At 41.0% G+C, this 13,543-nt stretch overlaps 2 protein-coding genes across 3 annotated transcripts in view; one reads left to right on the top strand and one right to left on the bottom strand.

Annotated features, from left to right (window-relative positions):
- Positions 1-1,684: 1,684 nt before the first annotated feature.
- Positions 1,685-4,302, bottom strand: 42sp43 (P43 5S RNA-binding protein). 2 transcript variants are annotated; one of them, XM_032537531.1, is made up of 9 exons: positions 3,974-4,300; positions 3,734-3,834; positions 3,553-3,649; positions 3,348-3,436; positions 3,007-3,080; positions 2,756-2,836; positions 2,432-2,661; positions 2,066-2,119; positions 1,685-1,973 (listed from the first exon to the last, which is right to left on the bottom strand). In XM_032537531.1, the coding sequence occupies exons 1-9, from the start codon at positions 4,106-4,108 to the stop codon at positions 1,710-1,712; spliced, it is 1,125 nt and encodes a 374-aa protein (XP_032393422.1). In that variant the 5' UTR covers positions 4,109-4,300; the 3' UTR covers positions 1,685-1,709. The 2 variants fall into 2 exon arrangements, with proteins under 2 accessions (XP_032393422.1, XP_032393423.1); XM_032537532.1 differs by lacking the exons at positions 3,348-3,436; positions 3,553-3,649 and having other exon boundaries at positions 3,974-4,302.
- Positions 4,303-7,304: 3,002 nt separating this feature from the next.
- Positions 7,305-13,543, top strand: part of LOC116702971 (disintegrin and metalloproteinase domain-containing protein 11-like) — a 19,676-nt gene continuing 13,437 nt past the window's right edge. Inside the window, 5 exon segments of the mRNA XM_032537530.1 lie at positions 7,305-7,764; positions 7,766-7,938; positions 8,649-8,839; positions 11,493-11,569; positions 11,938-12,004. Of these exon segments, the coding sequence (XP_032393421.1) occupies positions 7,739-7,764; positions 7,766-7,938; positions 8,649-8,839; positions 11,493-11,569; positions 11,938-12,004 (534 nt within the window). The 5' untranslated portion in view covers positions 7,305-7,738.

Here is a 13,543-nt window from a genome sequence, read left to right as displayed (position 1 = left end):
TGCAACCACAGCGTCTTGTTTTCTAAAATCCCCACTGACAAAGAACAAACATTTGAGAACTGTGTTGCATCACCATAGAAACAAATCCATCCTTTTAAATTCTTGCTGAGCTGAGAAGTGTTGACTTTGAAAACCTTGCTACACAGCCAAAGCATTGCCACAATCATAAGAGGCACTGTGTCTGATTAATGCTTTAATCTGCGCTTTTGACATTTCAAAAAGGAGATATACAACAAATACAGGCCAAGCCAGCATAATTAGGGATGTGAGACGCTGCTAGCTGTTGAGGCATGTTTCTGTTGAGTAAAGCTATATGCCGACCCTTCAGTTCAACAGAGCTTGCAGGTCAGCTGTTGTAGGATAGGTTAATGTATGGTACCTAAAGAGGAAGAGCAGCAGCTAGTGAAGAAAGGTCGCCTGAGGCTGCCAAGCCAAGAGAATGACCTTTGGAAGAGCAAAGCAAAGCACTGCCGTGGAGACACTGTCCGAACTCAAACTGACAGGCTGTTACAAAGCTTAGCTAAAGCTTTGAAATGACTGCCGTGCTCCACTGGACCAGAAACTACATTGTTATGGAGCCATTTAACAGAACTCGGGGGGAGGGGGGCCCTTCAATTTGGAAATTCGACTTTAAAATGTGTCGATGGTCTACAAGGTAATGTCTAACTGTAAAGAAACACCAGAAAAGTTATTAAAAACAATCTAGCCTACTAATAAAGTACTCCATTCACAGTAAAGCAATGCATCAAATGGTACAATGGCTGTTAGTTTGCCTGCATAGGCTACTGTAATACTTCCAAGTACATTTTGCTGATAATATTCTAGTTTTGAATGCAGGACTTCTGCTTGTAGGGGAGTATTTTTACAGAGTGGTATACTTTGAGCCTATCCATAAGCGATTAACACCTAATGTAGCACTGCCACTAAACTACACAGAAACCCACCATTATAGGTAAACACAATTAAGAGAAAATGGATAATTAAAAAGTATGCAGCTACTAACTTAAGTGGTACATTTACTTAAATTACACAAAGTACCAGCGTTCCCTTTTGTGTAAATGTTCACAAGACCTGAATCTAAACTGCAACAGCTTATCCAGTTTAACAGATTTGACAAATGATTTCTTTATGTTCTAATCCACCCCAAAAGTGCCATGCTTTCTGTGACTCAGCCCTTACTCATGTATAACTTCTTCATACTTTGAGCTCCCAACATGTTCAGCAAATGTCAAACATGTTTGAGTGAGCCAACAATGAGATGTTCTACTTTGCAATGAAATGAGACTGAGCACGTAGTCCTGGAGATGGCTCTCCAGCAGCTGCTACTGATGGGCAGACCTCCAGCACCGTTTATCCACTCAAAAAATTAACAGCATTCAAGCCACTTTGATCAAAACGTAACTCATTTTATTGGGTCAGCAAATGTCATGTTACAAAAATAAACATTCCAGTTAAGATCTGTTGTCTTAAAGAACTATAATTCAATGTTTGAAATTCTCAAAAGCTTGACATTCTAATCAATTGTCAAGTAACATTGATTTGATTACTTTGAAATTAATATTTTAATGTATGTCATCTACATTAAAAAACCAAAAAGACCCAATTTCTCAAAAATGTAAGAAAAACAGCCCAACTTAAAAGCCTGCACAGATTTCAGGAAGTTCAAACTTAACAGTCAAAATGCGCTGCTAGTCTGGATTGATTTTTATTTAACCGTTTAGTGGTACAACCTCAGGCTTCTCCTCCAAAGGGCGAGGCGGTTTCATACCAAACAGATTGCGCAGATTGACTTCTGGGTCAACATAATGAGGGATCTTGCGTTCATTGAAGAGGCCTGCAAGGTTGGTTTCCACTTTGGCACGCCGGGAGATCCGCATTCGCAGGGCAAAGAGGCCACGCAAGTTTTCCTCCACAAGGGGCAGAGGGTGTCCATCCAAACGCTTCTGCCAGGACTTCTTAGGCCGCCGACGTTTCTAAAATAATGGAATAATGTCAGTTTCTGCAGTTTGATGCCAACTATATCATTAATGTATATGGCACTGTTGGATACCAACGTTAGACTTACCTTCAGAGTGGTGGCGCTTGGGTCATGGCGAAGTAGGTGTCTCGTCATACTCTCCTGTGTAGTAGAACACAGCCATAATGTAATGCAACACTGGTTGAAACTTTGTTCAACACAAAATGGCAGTAGAGTGTGCAGAAATCATGTCACTATGTTAACACTAAATTAGAATTATTTATGATTGGCTATGGCATTTTCAGAAATAACAATTTCTTGGCTTAACAGTGTCAGATTTGGAATATTAATGCTGTTCATTAAATGACAGGTGCATCATGCAATTACTCCAGGTAATTTAAGATCTAAGTTTTTGAAAGAAAACTATTCAGATATATCTCCTCACAAGCACCAGTAAGAGGACATGTTACTTACCCGCATAGCAAACATGCGAGGGCAGTCAGGGAAGGAGCATTTGTATTTGAGGAGCTCGAGGTGCACCTTGCGGATGTGGTGTTGCAGGTTAAAGGTTGTCGAGAAGTAGGCCTGGCAGTTGTCCCTGGGACAAACCAGCACGGGCTTATGGGAAGCGTGGCTACGTTTGTGCCTCCGCAGAGCATCCACTTTCTTAAACACCTTCTTACACACTTTGCATGTGAATGTGGCTGCAACATATTTTCATAATGTAAAAAACAAAACCAACACATTTAGGATAGATCTCAGTACATTTGTACTATAACCACAACATACTGTATGTACCTGGATGTTTGGCCATGTGTTTCTGAAGTTTCCCCCAGGTGTGTTCCAACACCTGGCAGTTGGCATGAGGGCAGCGGTAACCTGCACGGGCCAAACAAGGCCAGTAAGTCAATCAGAAAATCAAAGGTTCATCTCGAGCAACCATATACCATACATGTCATACCCTGAAAGAAGTTACTTTAAAGCCCAAAAGGTCACATTCAAATGCAGGGATGAAGACAAAAGAACTACTAAGATTGAAACAGACCAACCTGTGTGCTTCTTCTCATGGGCTTTGCGGGCGATATGGGAGTCGAACGTAGCAGCACATCCATCCTTCGAGCATCTAAGTATCCCACCAGGGACGAGTAAAAGGTAAAAATAAATTTAACCAAGTCAACAGGGGCCACACCCACTCAGACTCATTTATCTTTGCTAGAGCCTGCTCTCAGGCATCAAAGATCTAATTAAAATGGAAAGCGTATAATCTGACAGGCTCATGCTCTCAGGCATTTATTAACTCACAGGACAAAACTAGAGTGATCTTACACCACACGCTTTTACACAGTTAAATCTACCATCTTTTGAGATGTAGGCTGCTACAGAGACATACTTGGACTTAATAGGCACTCCATGCTCCTTTAAGTGTAGTTTGTACTGTCTGCGTTTTTTGAAGGTCAAGGAGCAGTTTGGCTGGTTGCACTGTGGAGGCGAAAACGTCAAATTTTAAACGACTTAAACAAGGGAAGTGACTTTTAGAGGCCGTTGTGTGGCCTTTTGGTGCCATCTCGTGGATACATGTGTGTACTAATACAAACCTTGAAATACTTGTTTTTGTCTCCGTGGGCGTAGAGCACATGTCTTTTCAGCTTGCCCGCGTGAAAGAAACTCTGCGTGCAGCCCGCGAATTTGCATCTGCAGGAAAGCCCATTTAAAATTAGCTAGGTTTTAGTTTTGAGGAGCAACAGGGGCCTACAAATAATACTTCCTGTGACTTACTGGAATTGCTTCACCCCTCTGTGCTGAAGAATGTGGCGGCTCAGGTGGGATTTTCTCGAGAAACGACGACTACAGCCGGCAATTGTGCAGAGACACGGACGCTGTGGACATTTGGTAACAGTTCTACAGTTAGCCTAGCCTAGGAGCCTAGCATATAGCCTCGTTTTTTAAAATAGTAACAATTATGTATTTATTAAAATATTTAAAAACATTTATACAGTAGGCCCATCTTTTCCTTACCGCTCCGGTGTGCACCGTCTCGTGCTCTTTGAGTTTCCACTGTCTAGTGAAACTAGCTCCACAGTCAGCGTGGGCGCAGTTGAACAGCTTCAGACATGGGCCGTCAACAGGTTTCTCTTCGGGCACACTATTCATTTTCCTTGATATCTTCTGAGCACTTCTCCGAAGAAAAAAAATGTATGGGGAAAGGCCGCCGGTTTTTTTTGCCTGTCTTATAGCCTATTGAAAGAACTTCTAATTTCTTAATTGGCAACGTTGGGTCACCAGCAGTGTTCACTGATTCAACACTTTGCAACTCTGAAAAAGTAAAGCTGACACCAATTATCCTAATTGCATTGCTAAGCTCAGCTGTGTGAAAACAAACGTGAAGCGAGAGAGCAAGCCAACACATGCCTACCAACTACTAGCCAGAAACGTGTTGCCTGTTAGCGTTAGCATACATTCTAAGCTGTAAAGTATAGGGTATAGTTTACAGGAGACATGATAAATAGAAAAAAATAACATTAATGTGTTTAATATCCTGATTGATGATTGCTGAGATTTTAAACTATATGCCGTGTGTATATGTCCTTATGGGCGTCAGTCTACTATAGAGCCTGCTAAGACATTTGACATATTAGGCTACTATATGACTTATTTTCCATAAAATCCTAATGTCCACTAAATTTCTCATTTTAGTGCAGTTACTGATAAAATGCTGTTAACTAAACAGTGTGATAAATGGCATGATGAAGGAAAAAAAAATTACAGCATGATATATACAAAACATTTTAAAAAATGGATGACAGCAGTAAATATAAGGCGTTAACATAGAAATATGACTTTCAGCCAACAAGTCATAATAAAAGTCTTTCAAAGAATTTTCTGTTCAGATTGAGGTTCACTACTCTCAACTCTCCTAGATGAAACCCTGGAAAACAGAATCACAGTCAGTGAGTGAAATGAAGAACCGCTGTCTTTGTCTCCAAAACTGTCTCTTTATTACAAATTTCTCAAAACATAATATAAAACAATATGACATTCCCTTAGTGTAAACATGTTTCAGTGCCCATTTGTTAATTTCAATTTAAACACTTTTCTCTACTCTCCACAAATCAGTGGAAAAAATCTTTCACATTCACAGAAATAACCATGTCTTTACAAAAATAAATATCATCCTTCCTTTACCGTGCAGTGTATATATATATATATATATATACATTGTATATTTATTTATTTTTGTTCTAACTCCAGAAATCCATCATCATACTAATGTAAAAATGTGAATCATGAATCCACTTTGGCTGTAAATGAATATTCAAATGACTTTAGAGCCAAAACATGAATCCTCATATACATAGGGATAACTGTTTTAACTTATGATACGTTTTTTTAAGCACAGACCTGACACCTAACTGCTTCTGTATAACTTTAGGAAGAACTCTCCTTTAAGTTTAGAACAACATATCCCTCTTCTCTGTCTTACTGTTTCCCCCCACTCTGCAAAATAGCCTGTTTAACCAGATACATAGTGTTGTTGATATTTAGGGAAATGGCCTTGTGTCTTTCTCATGTGAAGTCAAAGATGGTATGGATGTCAAACCTCTGTTCTCAAAGACTTTGTCTGAGGAACAGACAGTAAAGGACACTTTTTATCAGTAGCTGCTGTAAATAGAGCCAATAAGTTGATACAAGTAGTCATTCTTATACATTCTTCATTCTTTAAGCCCTCTTCAGGGTTCCCTTAAATTCCTTAGACCTAATTCTTTAGACGTTAGTGAAACCCAGCCAGCATATACAGTACTCTGCTGCCCTGACTGCACAGTTTTTGTTACTCCGCTGTACCACTGCTGAATACTTAACTGACTACACCAGTATACTGTGGGATACTATTTTTTTTAATGTTGTTTTGAATTCAGATTACCAGTCAGTACCAGCCCAGTCTGAACTGAATTGGTGTCTGTTTTGAGTTTGATATCTAAAATTTCTATGCAGCCTTATTTTTGGGGAGGAGGGACAGGATTAGCACATATTTGGCCCTTTGATGCCACACTCCTGCTGCTCTCCCCCAATATTTCCCCCACTATCTCTTGATACCTGTTAGTCTCAAAGGGGAGTAGATTAAATATTCAGAGGGGGCAGTCAGTGCACAATGTGCCTCCCTTAACGGGATGTGTTGCAGAATGGCTGCTGGAAAACTTAAATTGGAAGGAAGCAAACCCTGCAGGTCACAGGCCTGAGACAGCAACAGAGCACCGTCTGCTCTATCTCACTAATAAGAAGCCAATTGCTTGTGTAGCTTACTGGCACACATACTTTTGGACATTTAGAATTAAATTCATAAATCACACAGGACCTGTCATGTTTACCTAACACAACCATATTTCTAAATGTGTTGCCAGTGTAGATCTACACAGTAATATGTTTATATTGATCATGGTTTGGAGTGTTACATTTTCTAACTTTCTTAAAGGGATATTATAGTATTTTTTATAATGATTGGCTAGTCATTTTGGTGAATACCAACGTACCGATACCGCATGCTTCCAATGAAGATGCCTGAAAAAACGGCTTGATCTGTCTAGTATCTGTCCTGCTTAATCTGCCTAAACACTAGGCTACACTGCCTAGTGTCTGAATTCTCTTCAAGAGAAGAGCACTGTAGCCTACTTTAATTTTAAAGACAACATTTTTGTTGCATTTTTTCTATACTAGATACTCAAAAGCTTGCATGAAAGATGAGCTAAATCACACTGAGAAACAGTTTTTTAAATAACAAAATGGGGAAATCTACCTCTCTTCAATCATTACAACAGGTTTTAGAAATGGTTTAGTATTAACTTTATTAGTTCAGTATTGGTTAGCAATTGTCATTATGTTGTCACAGACTTCCATATTAAAATTATTTCGGGTATTAGTCATAGCAGACCCAGCTTTTATTTTATCACATGGCTAAATGTAGAACTAGTTATGGAACTGTTGTTCTTGTGTAAAATTATGGCACTTGGATTTAATTTATATTTCACAGCATAGAATGAGATGGACTATGTAACAGCATAATTACAGTCATTTTGTAAAACTATGAATGACAAAAATATCCTGAACTGTTTGAGTTAGTTACCATAGCGACAGGAGGAACATGAGACTACATGACGATAAGGCCTCTGATGTTTTGGGGTTCAGCTGCGATGTTCCTCCTCGCCCGGGGGAGTCGAGGGTGATCGGGACAAACATTCAACCTCTACAGACCGAGTCTTCATGCATTCTGAGACATTCCGTTTTTCACACCCGTACATCGAGTAAATGAATGAATTGTGAATCCCTTATCCCTTTTATGGCTTCTGTTCGCATCCTCTCCCTGCATGGCAACGGGAGGAGGAGGCAGCTCGGGATGAGGGAGGGTACCGCGGTTCGACGTGTCCTGCTCACCGCGGACCTAACTGATTTCTCTTCGCTTTCCCATCCCTTCGTTTCCGCATACCGCAGATTCGCATAGGCTCCAACCTTATCTAGACCCATCGCGCAGCCTGGCTGAGCTGCAGTCGCGGTGCGCACTCTCGCGTTCCTTACTATTTCCTCACTGATCAGTCTATAAACGCATGTAGCCTATTGATTATCTCCGCTTTAGACTTGTGATGCAATATTTATTATTCTGATATGTTAATCCAAATTCTCAATAGCGGTGTTTGCCGGAGCTGAAAGAGGGTGCGCGCGCGCCAGAGAGAGAGGGAGCGAGAGAGAGAGAGACGAAGAGAGGGGGAGAGATGAGAGAACGCGCATTATCAGATGTTTAGCGAATTCACTTTCGCTCTTCCATTCTTACTGCTGTGCGGTTATTTGGTCTTTTTCCTCCCCTTCGTCGGCCGGGTTTGTGACATTCTGCGGCTCCCGATGTTGTAATCCGGGGGAATATGTGAAGATCATGCTGGCGGTGTGGTGCTTCATGGTCTTTGCTGCAGTGGGCGAAAGGCTTGCGGCGGTCTCAGGTAAGAGAGAGAGAAGATAGAGAGAGGGGGGTTCGGATAAAGAGCGGGAGCACCTTTTTCGTTTCCTTTGCACAATTTCCCCCTTGCACCAGCACTTTTCTAAGGTGTAGGCTGTGATTTAGTATAGCGGGAGCTCGGTCTGAAAGCACTCTCCAATGCGGTATATTTGCTGCATCCACACATTTCCATTGCAGTCCCATCACCTATCCAACGTACAACCATTTCCGGCGGTATTTAAACTAATAAACATCTGATTGCACTATGATATAACTTGTCAATCACCAAGACAATGCTACACAACCTTATTGATGACTGCTGAGAAAGGCCCTGTGTTCATGTCAATATGGGCGTAATTCTATAGAGCCTGTAAACTATGACAAATTATTACATGACTTATTTTCCATTAAATCCTAAATATGTCCACTAAGTTTCTTAGGATTGGGCAGAGGCTGATAAAATGCTAATAACTGGTCAGTGTGATTAATTAGGTCACCAAACCATTGGCTCGCAGTAAGAAACACTGATTTGAATGTTCACATGGTGTGACTTATTCAAAATATATCACTTTTAAATGAACTTCTACCATTTGTTTTGCTTACTACACCACTGCCAGGTCCAATTTAGACCAGCTCAGGTGTGTCCCTTCCTTGCCAAGCCTTCTGTACATTCATGAGTCTATGGTGAGAGTGTGTCTGTTGTTCTAGCTGCAGGTGTGGACAGGAGCCCGGTGCAGGATGGACACATCTGGGACTGGTTTACCCCGGCAGGGCAGCCATTCCACGGGGACACTGCCACGAAGGTCACCTATCCAAAGCGGCTGGTGCAGCAGATCGAGTCGGAGGAGGAAATGGCTCATGACTACCTGGATACCAGGGTGAAGAACAGCACTGGGAACACCTTGGTAAGTTGTAACTAATGGTAAAGCCCATCTTTTCACCAATTTCTTTCTCTCAGCCCTGATTCTGTTTATTTTCAGGTTGCTCTGTTCTCTGTAATTCTCAGCCCAGTGGTCTTAATTTGGGGGCCAGATACACCCAGACAAGGTTTCAGGAATCTCCCAGAAAAATGAGGAATAGATTAATCTGTAATTTGATTAAAAGTAAAGTATTCCAGTTTGACAATGTATGAGAATAGGATTTTAAACCAAACATTTTTTCAAGACTAAATTCATGTGAAAGCTTCATGTGTAGCTCAATAAATTCTGGAAACTTTTGAGAATTTGATGTCCAGTGCTCTGCATGCATTCTTACTAAATAAGATTGGTGGCATTTCAGCAAGAAAGGATGCAACGATGTATTGGCCAAAAATCGTTAATGGCCGGTAATCATCCTCTTGTTGACAAATCGGCCTATCTGCAAATGTTGTGTTAAAAGGTTAAAAAGGTTTTTAAAGCCATTTTCAAATAAATAATCTTCATCATGTGAAAGAAAGATATTATTATTAAAGGTTGTTTGGATGATTGAATTTGTGCTAATTCAAAGATAGTGAAACGAGAGCTGAATTATTTCAAAACATTTCCGTTATTGTTTTTAAAATGAAGAATTCTTTAGTTCCCTGGCACAAAAGGGTGAGCAGCAATAGCAACAAAAACATCTGCATTGGATATTGGCCAACTTGTTATTTTGACCATTACTACCAATACTGGCCCTGTATTTTACAATCGGTGCATCTAGCAAGTTTGTCGGCATTTACTGTATGGGTGTGACAGCTGATTCTGCTGATGGGAACCTCATTTTTCCAGTGTTTTTAACAGTGCAGCGCTCAGCTCTCTGCAGCTCATGCAGCTCCTGCTACACAGGGATGACAGTGCAGGGGGTGTCTTGCAGTAGTCTCCGCTCCTCGTGATTTGACCCAGTTATCACTAAAAATCCCTTCAAAAGTCCATAGTGAAGTAATGTCAGCTGAAACTAAGACAAACCAGTTGTTGTGTTCCAGCCATTGATTAATACCTAATCTTATACCGTAACATCTGGCAACAAGTTCTGAAAATAAAACCTTTTAACCTGCTTTGTATACTGTGAAAGTATTGTAGTAAATGCACAGTTCGTCCAAGAGCTGTTTGCGTGTGTGTTCATAGTGGCCCTCATCTTCACATGACAAAGCTTAGCTCGTCCTACCATATGGCTGCCGTGCTGAGCCCACGACTTCTTCATTATTCAGTGGTGTGTTGAAGTATGTCCCCATTAATTATGAAGCAGCTCTGTGTTAGAAGTGCTGCATGGTCCAAGAGGCTTGAGCACTCCCCATCCCTGCCCCCACTGATTCTCTCTCTCTCTCTGCCATGCTGATATACATGTAGTTCAAATAATTGTTATGAGAGAGTATATCAGGCTCCTTACACACACAGAGTTGCATGTTTAGAGACTATAGTTAAGATGAATGGTGTTGCTCCTGGAGGAGAAGCTGTCTTAACCAACAGACTGATAATGTATGAATAATAATAAAAAAAAAAACATACATTCAGAAGATACAAATGATGTTCAAGTAGACAAGGTTTCAAAAGTCCCTGTTTCAACTGCTGTACTAGACCTGCTGTGTTGTTTTTTAAAATGTAAGACCCTTGAAGTGAGGGACATGTTACATTTAGAAGCAGCAGGGGGTGAGCTGAACTGTTCTGTCTTTTCTGTGACATCATGCTGTGTTGAAAATGGGTGAGGTAGCATTTTTGCCTCACTAGTTTTTTTTGTAAATTTTAAGTTAATATGCTATAGGAAGATGGATAGAGGATGTTATATTATCAAAAGGTCCAGAGCACACAGGGCAACTTCTTCAGCTGAGGAAGAGTAAAGAAAATAGTTTGTAGCGCTGTGAAAGCAGCAGCTATACTGTACAGAAGTAAAGAAGCACTGATGGACACCATGCATCAGCCTCCTCAAGTCAGTAGTAAGAATTCTGTTGTCCATACTCACTGGATGGAATCGTTCCTGGACAGTGATGCATTTTATTGTAAAAGCCCAGTGATTCACTGTAGCTTGGTTCCCCCAGACTGAGATCAAAGCCGTGCTGGCACAGGCAGAGCGGCTGAAGAGACACACTTTTTAGTCTGCAGTAAATCTCTCTCTCTCTCTCTCTCTCTCTCTCTCTCTCTCTCTCTCTCTCTCTCTCTCTCTCTCTCTCTCTCTCTCCTGGCCCTACTGTCTCCTCGGCTGGCTCCGGCAGCTGTCCATAAGGGGCATTGGCACAGCATGACTGAATTTAGACCACACCAGTACAGTTTTCTCTTCCTCCTCTTTTGCCCCATCTCCATACATCCCACAATTCCAGATTAGCTCTTTAACAAACATAGCTCGCTGCGGTGATGCATGCCTGACTGCTGGCAGCCTTTGACGATCAATAGAGACGATCAATCATAATAATAATACTTCAGCTGCTGAGTTGCTTTTAGAGCGTACACTACTATATATTTGTATCTGTTGAATTATTCATAGAACCTTTGGACAATCACTTTGTGGCAATAACAGAGCAACACTCTTATCAATTGTTGAGTTATTTATCAACTGTGAAACCGGTCTGTCATTGTGGGGTTGTTGTTGTTGTCGTTGTTGTTTTTTCAGCCCGTCCACTTGGCCCAGAGCTGTTTCCAAGTGGAAGCCTTTGGACACACTTTCACTCTGGACCTGGAGCTAAACCAGTTAGTATTACTAGTATTACTAGTATTAGTATTACTGTTCAAAACAACATAAGATCTGCCTTTTTGTACACAATTACATCAGTAGGTGTTCTTAATTCACTGCAGCTGTTCTCATTAGCATTCCCCAGTACTTAAGTAAATGCTCTTAGCGTCTCTATTATGGTGCATGACAAGATGGGGAACACCAATGTGGCAAACACGCTGCTGTATGTTTATGATGTTCCATTGATTTTAGTAACACCACATGTTATAATTGTTCACTTATCTGAAATACATTTGAGTGGAGAGCGAGAGGTAATCTTTATTACATAGTGGTGATAGAGAAAATGCTGTTAAAGATGTTCATGCTATCTCTTTTCTCTTTGCAGTCACCTCCTGTCTTCAGATTATGTGGAACGACACTTTAACCAGGATGGGAGACCTTCACAATCAGTGGTAAGACTGTTTGGGGTGGGGATGTGTACTGGCTGGATTTAAGTCAGTGAACTTTTGGCACAAAGAAGGCAGGATATTAATGAATTCATAGAATTAATTTAATGGTTGTTTTTTTGTCAGATGCAATGCCTCACTAGAACTCATCAAGTAACACAATTCCTATATCTCATATATAGTTAAAGGTCATCTAATGCAGATCTGTTTGATTAAAGGTGCTCTAAGCGATGTTGGGTGACGTTACTTCTTGTTGACGTTAGAAGTATTTTCAATCAAAACAAGACTAGCCCTCCCTCCTCCTCATCCCGTCCCTTCTCCCTCCCTTCTGTGTTTCTGCGCACTAACCCCCCCCCCCCCCACCACCCTCACCCCCAATCCTTCTTGTCGTTATTGGCTGGAAAGCTGGAGCACTGTTTGTGTATGCTTCGTGGTGTAGGTGGGCACAGTTTATTTTTGTTGCCGTTTGTAGACCCTGGGCTGTCTACACAGGCTGCGTTTATTTTACAGTGTGTTCTGGGGACAGGCAGCTCGCGGATAAGGAGGAGATGTTTGCTGTATGTGACAACAAATGTTCTAGCCTAAAGCACGTGTCACATCGCTAAGAGCACCTTTAATGTCTAATTTTTAGAAATAAAAGATGTGCTTTTTTAATCTTTTAAGGCTAATCTTTTTATGTGATGTTTTTACAGTTTGCCATCATCCTCCCATCTTATCTATTTATAGAAAGGACATTGTGTGCTCTGTGCTTTAAAAGTGGGCTGCCATGTAACTGTTAAGATGTTACTGTGCTCTACATACCTGTTTTTTTTCTGTCAGTAGTGTGCATGCATGCCTCTCTGCTGTGGCAGTCAAGACAAGAGGAAAGGCAGCAGATAACAGCAGTGTAAAACCACTAGTTCAGAGAAAGAATTAAGAGATAACAGGAAAATGGATGAAAGCCTTGACATCTAATGTGATGCGTGCTTGTCAGGACAGACCAGAGGAATGTCACTGCATTCTGCTAGCCAGGAGGGCGGACTAATGTTTTTTTTTCCTGAATAAATGTGCCACTCACTGCCCCCCTAGCAGGCAGACACCCACTCACCCAACCAGCACTCCATGTCCCCACCCATAATCATTCCAAACTCTACCTCAATCCTCCTGGCCAATCACAAGCCTGTTTCCATAGCAACGAGTTAGCTCAGCAGTGTCATTAAGTTCTTGGCAGCGAGAGAATAAAAGAAGAAGAGCAAGAGGGAGGGAAGGAAGAGCAGAGCTGGTGAGAGAAGAGGAGGAAGGAAATGAGGAGTAAAATGCCAGTTAATACAAAAGGCAAAATGAGCTTGAACACTGTAACAGGGAGAAGTCTTTTTGGGGGTGTATGTGTGTTTATAGACAATCAATTAAATTCTGTTCAATTTTATTTATAGTATCAAATCATAACAAAAGTTATCTCGAGACACTTTATAGATAGAGTAGGTCTAGACCACACTATAATTAACAAAGCCCCAACAATTTTAGTTATTCCCCCAAGAACAAGTGGCAAGGAAAAACTCCCTTTTA

This window comes from Etheostoma spectabile, chromosome 15 (genome assembly GCF_008692095.1).
Source record: "Etheostoma spectabile isolate EspeVRDwgs_2016 chromosome 15, UIUC_Espe_1.0, whole genome shotgun sequence".
NCBI lineage: Eukaryota > Metazoa > Chordata > Actinopteri > Perciformes > Percidae > Etheostoma > Etheostoma spectabile.
The sequence above is the reverse complement of the archived record's forward strand: the minus strand, read 5'-3'. Positions and strand labels throughout refer to the sequence as shown.

Coding starts and splice junctions, on each gene's coding strand:
- 42sp43 (XM_032537531.1), bottom strand. CDS start 4,108: ATGAATAGTGTGCCCGAAGAGAAACCTGTTGACGGCCCATGTCTGAAG. Junction 3,835..3,973: donor AGACGGTGCACACCGGAGCG/GTAAGGAAAAGA, acceptor AAATGTCCACAG/CGTCCGTGTCTCTGCACAAT. Junction 3,437..3,552: donor ACAAAAACAAGTATTTCAAG/GTTTGTATTAGT, acceptor TCGCCTCCACAG/TGCAACCAGCCAAACTGCTC.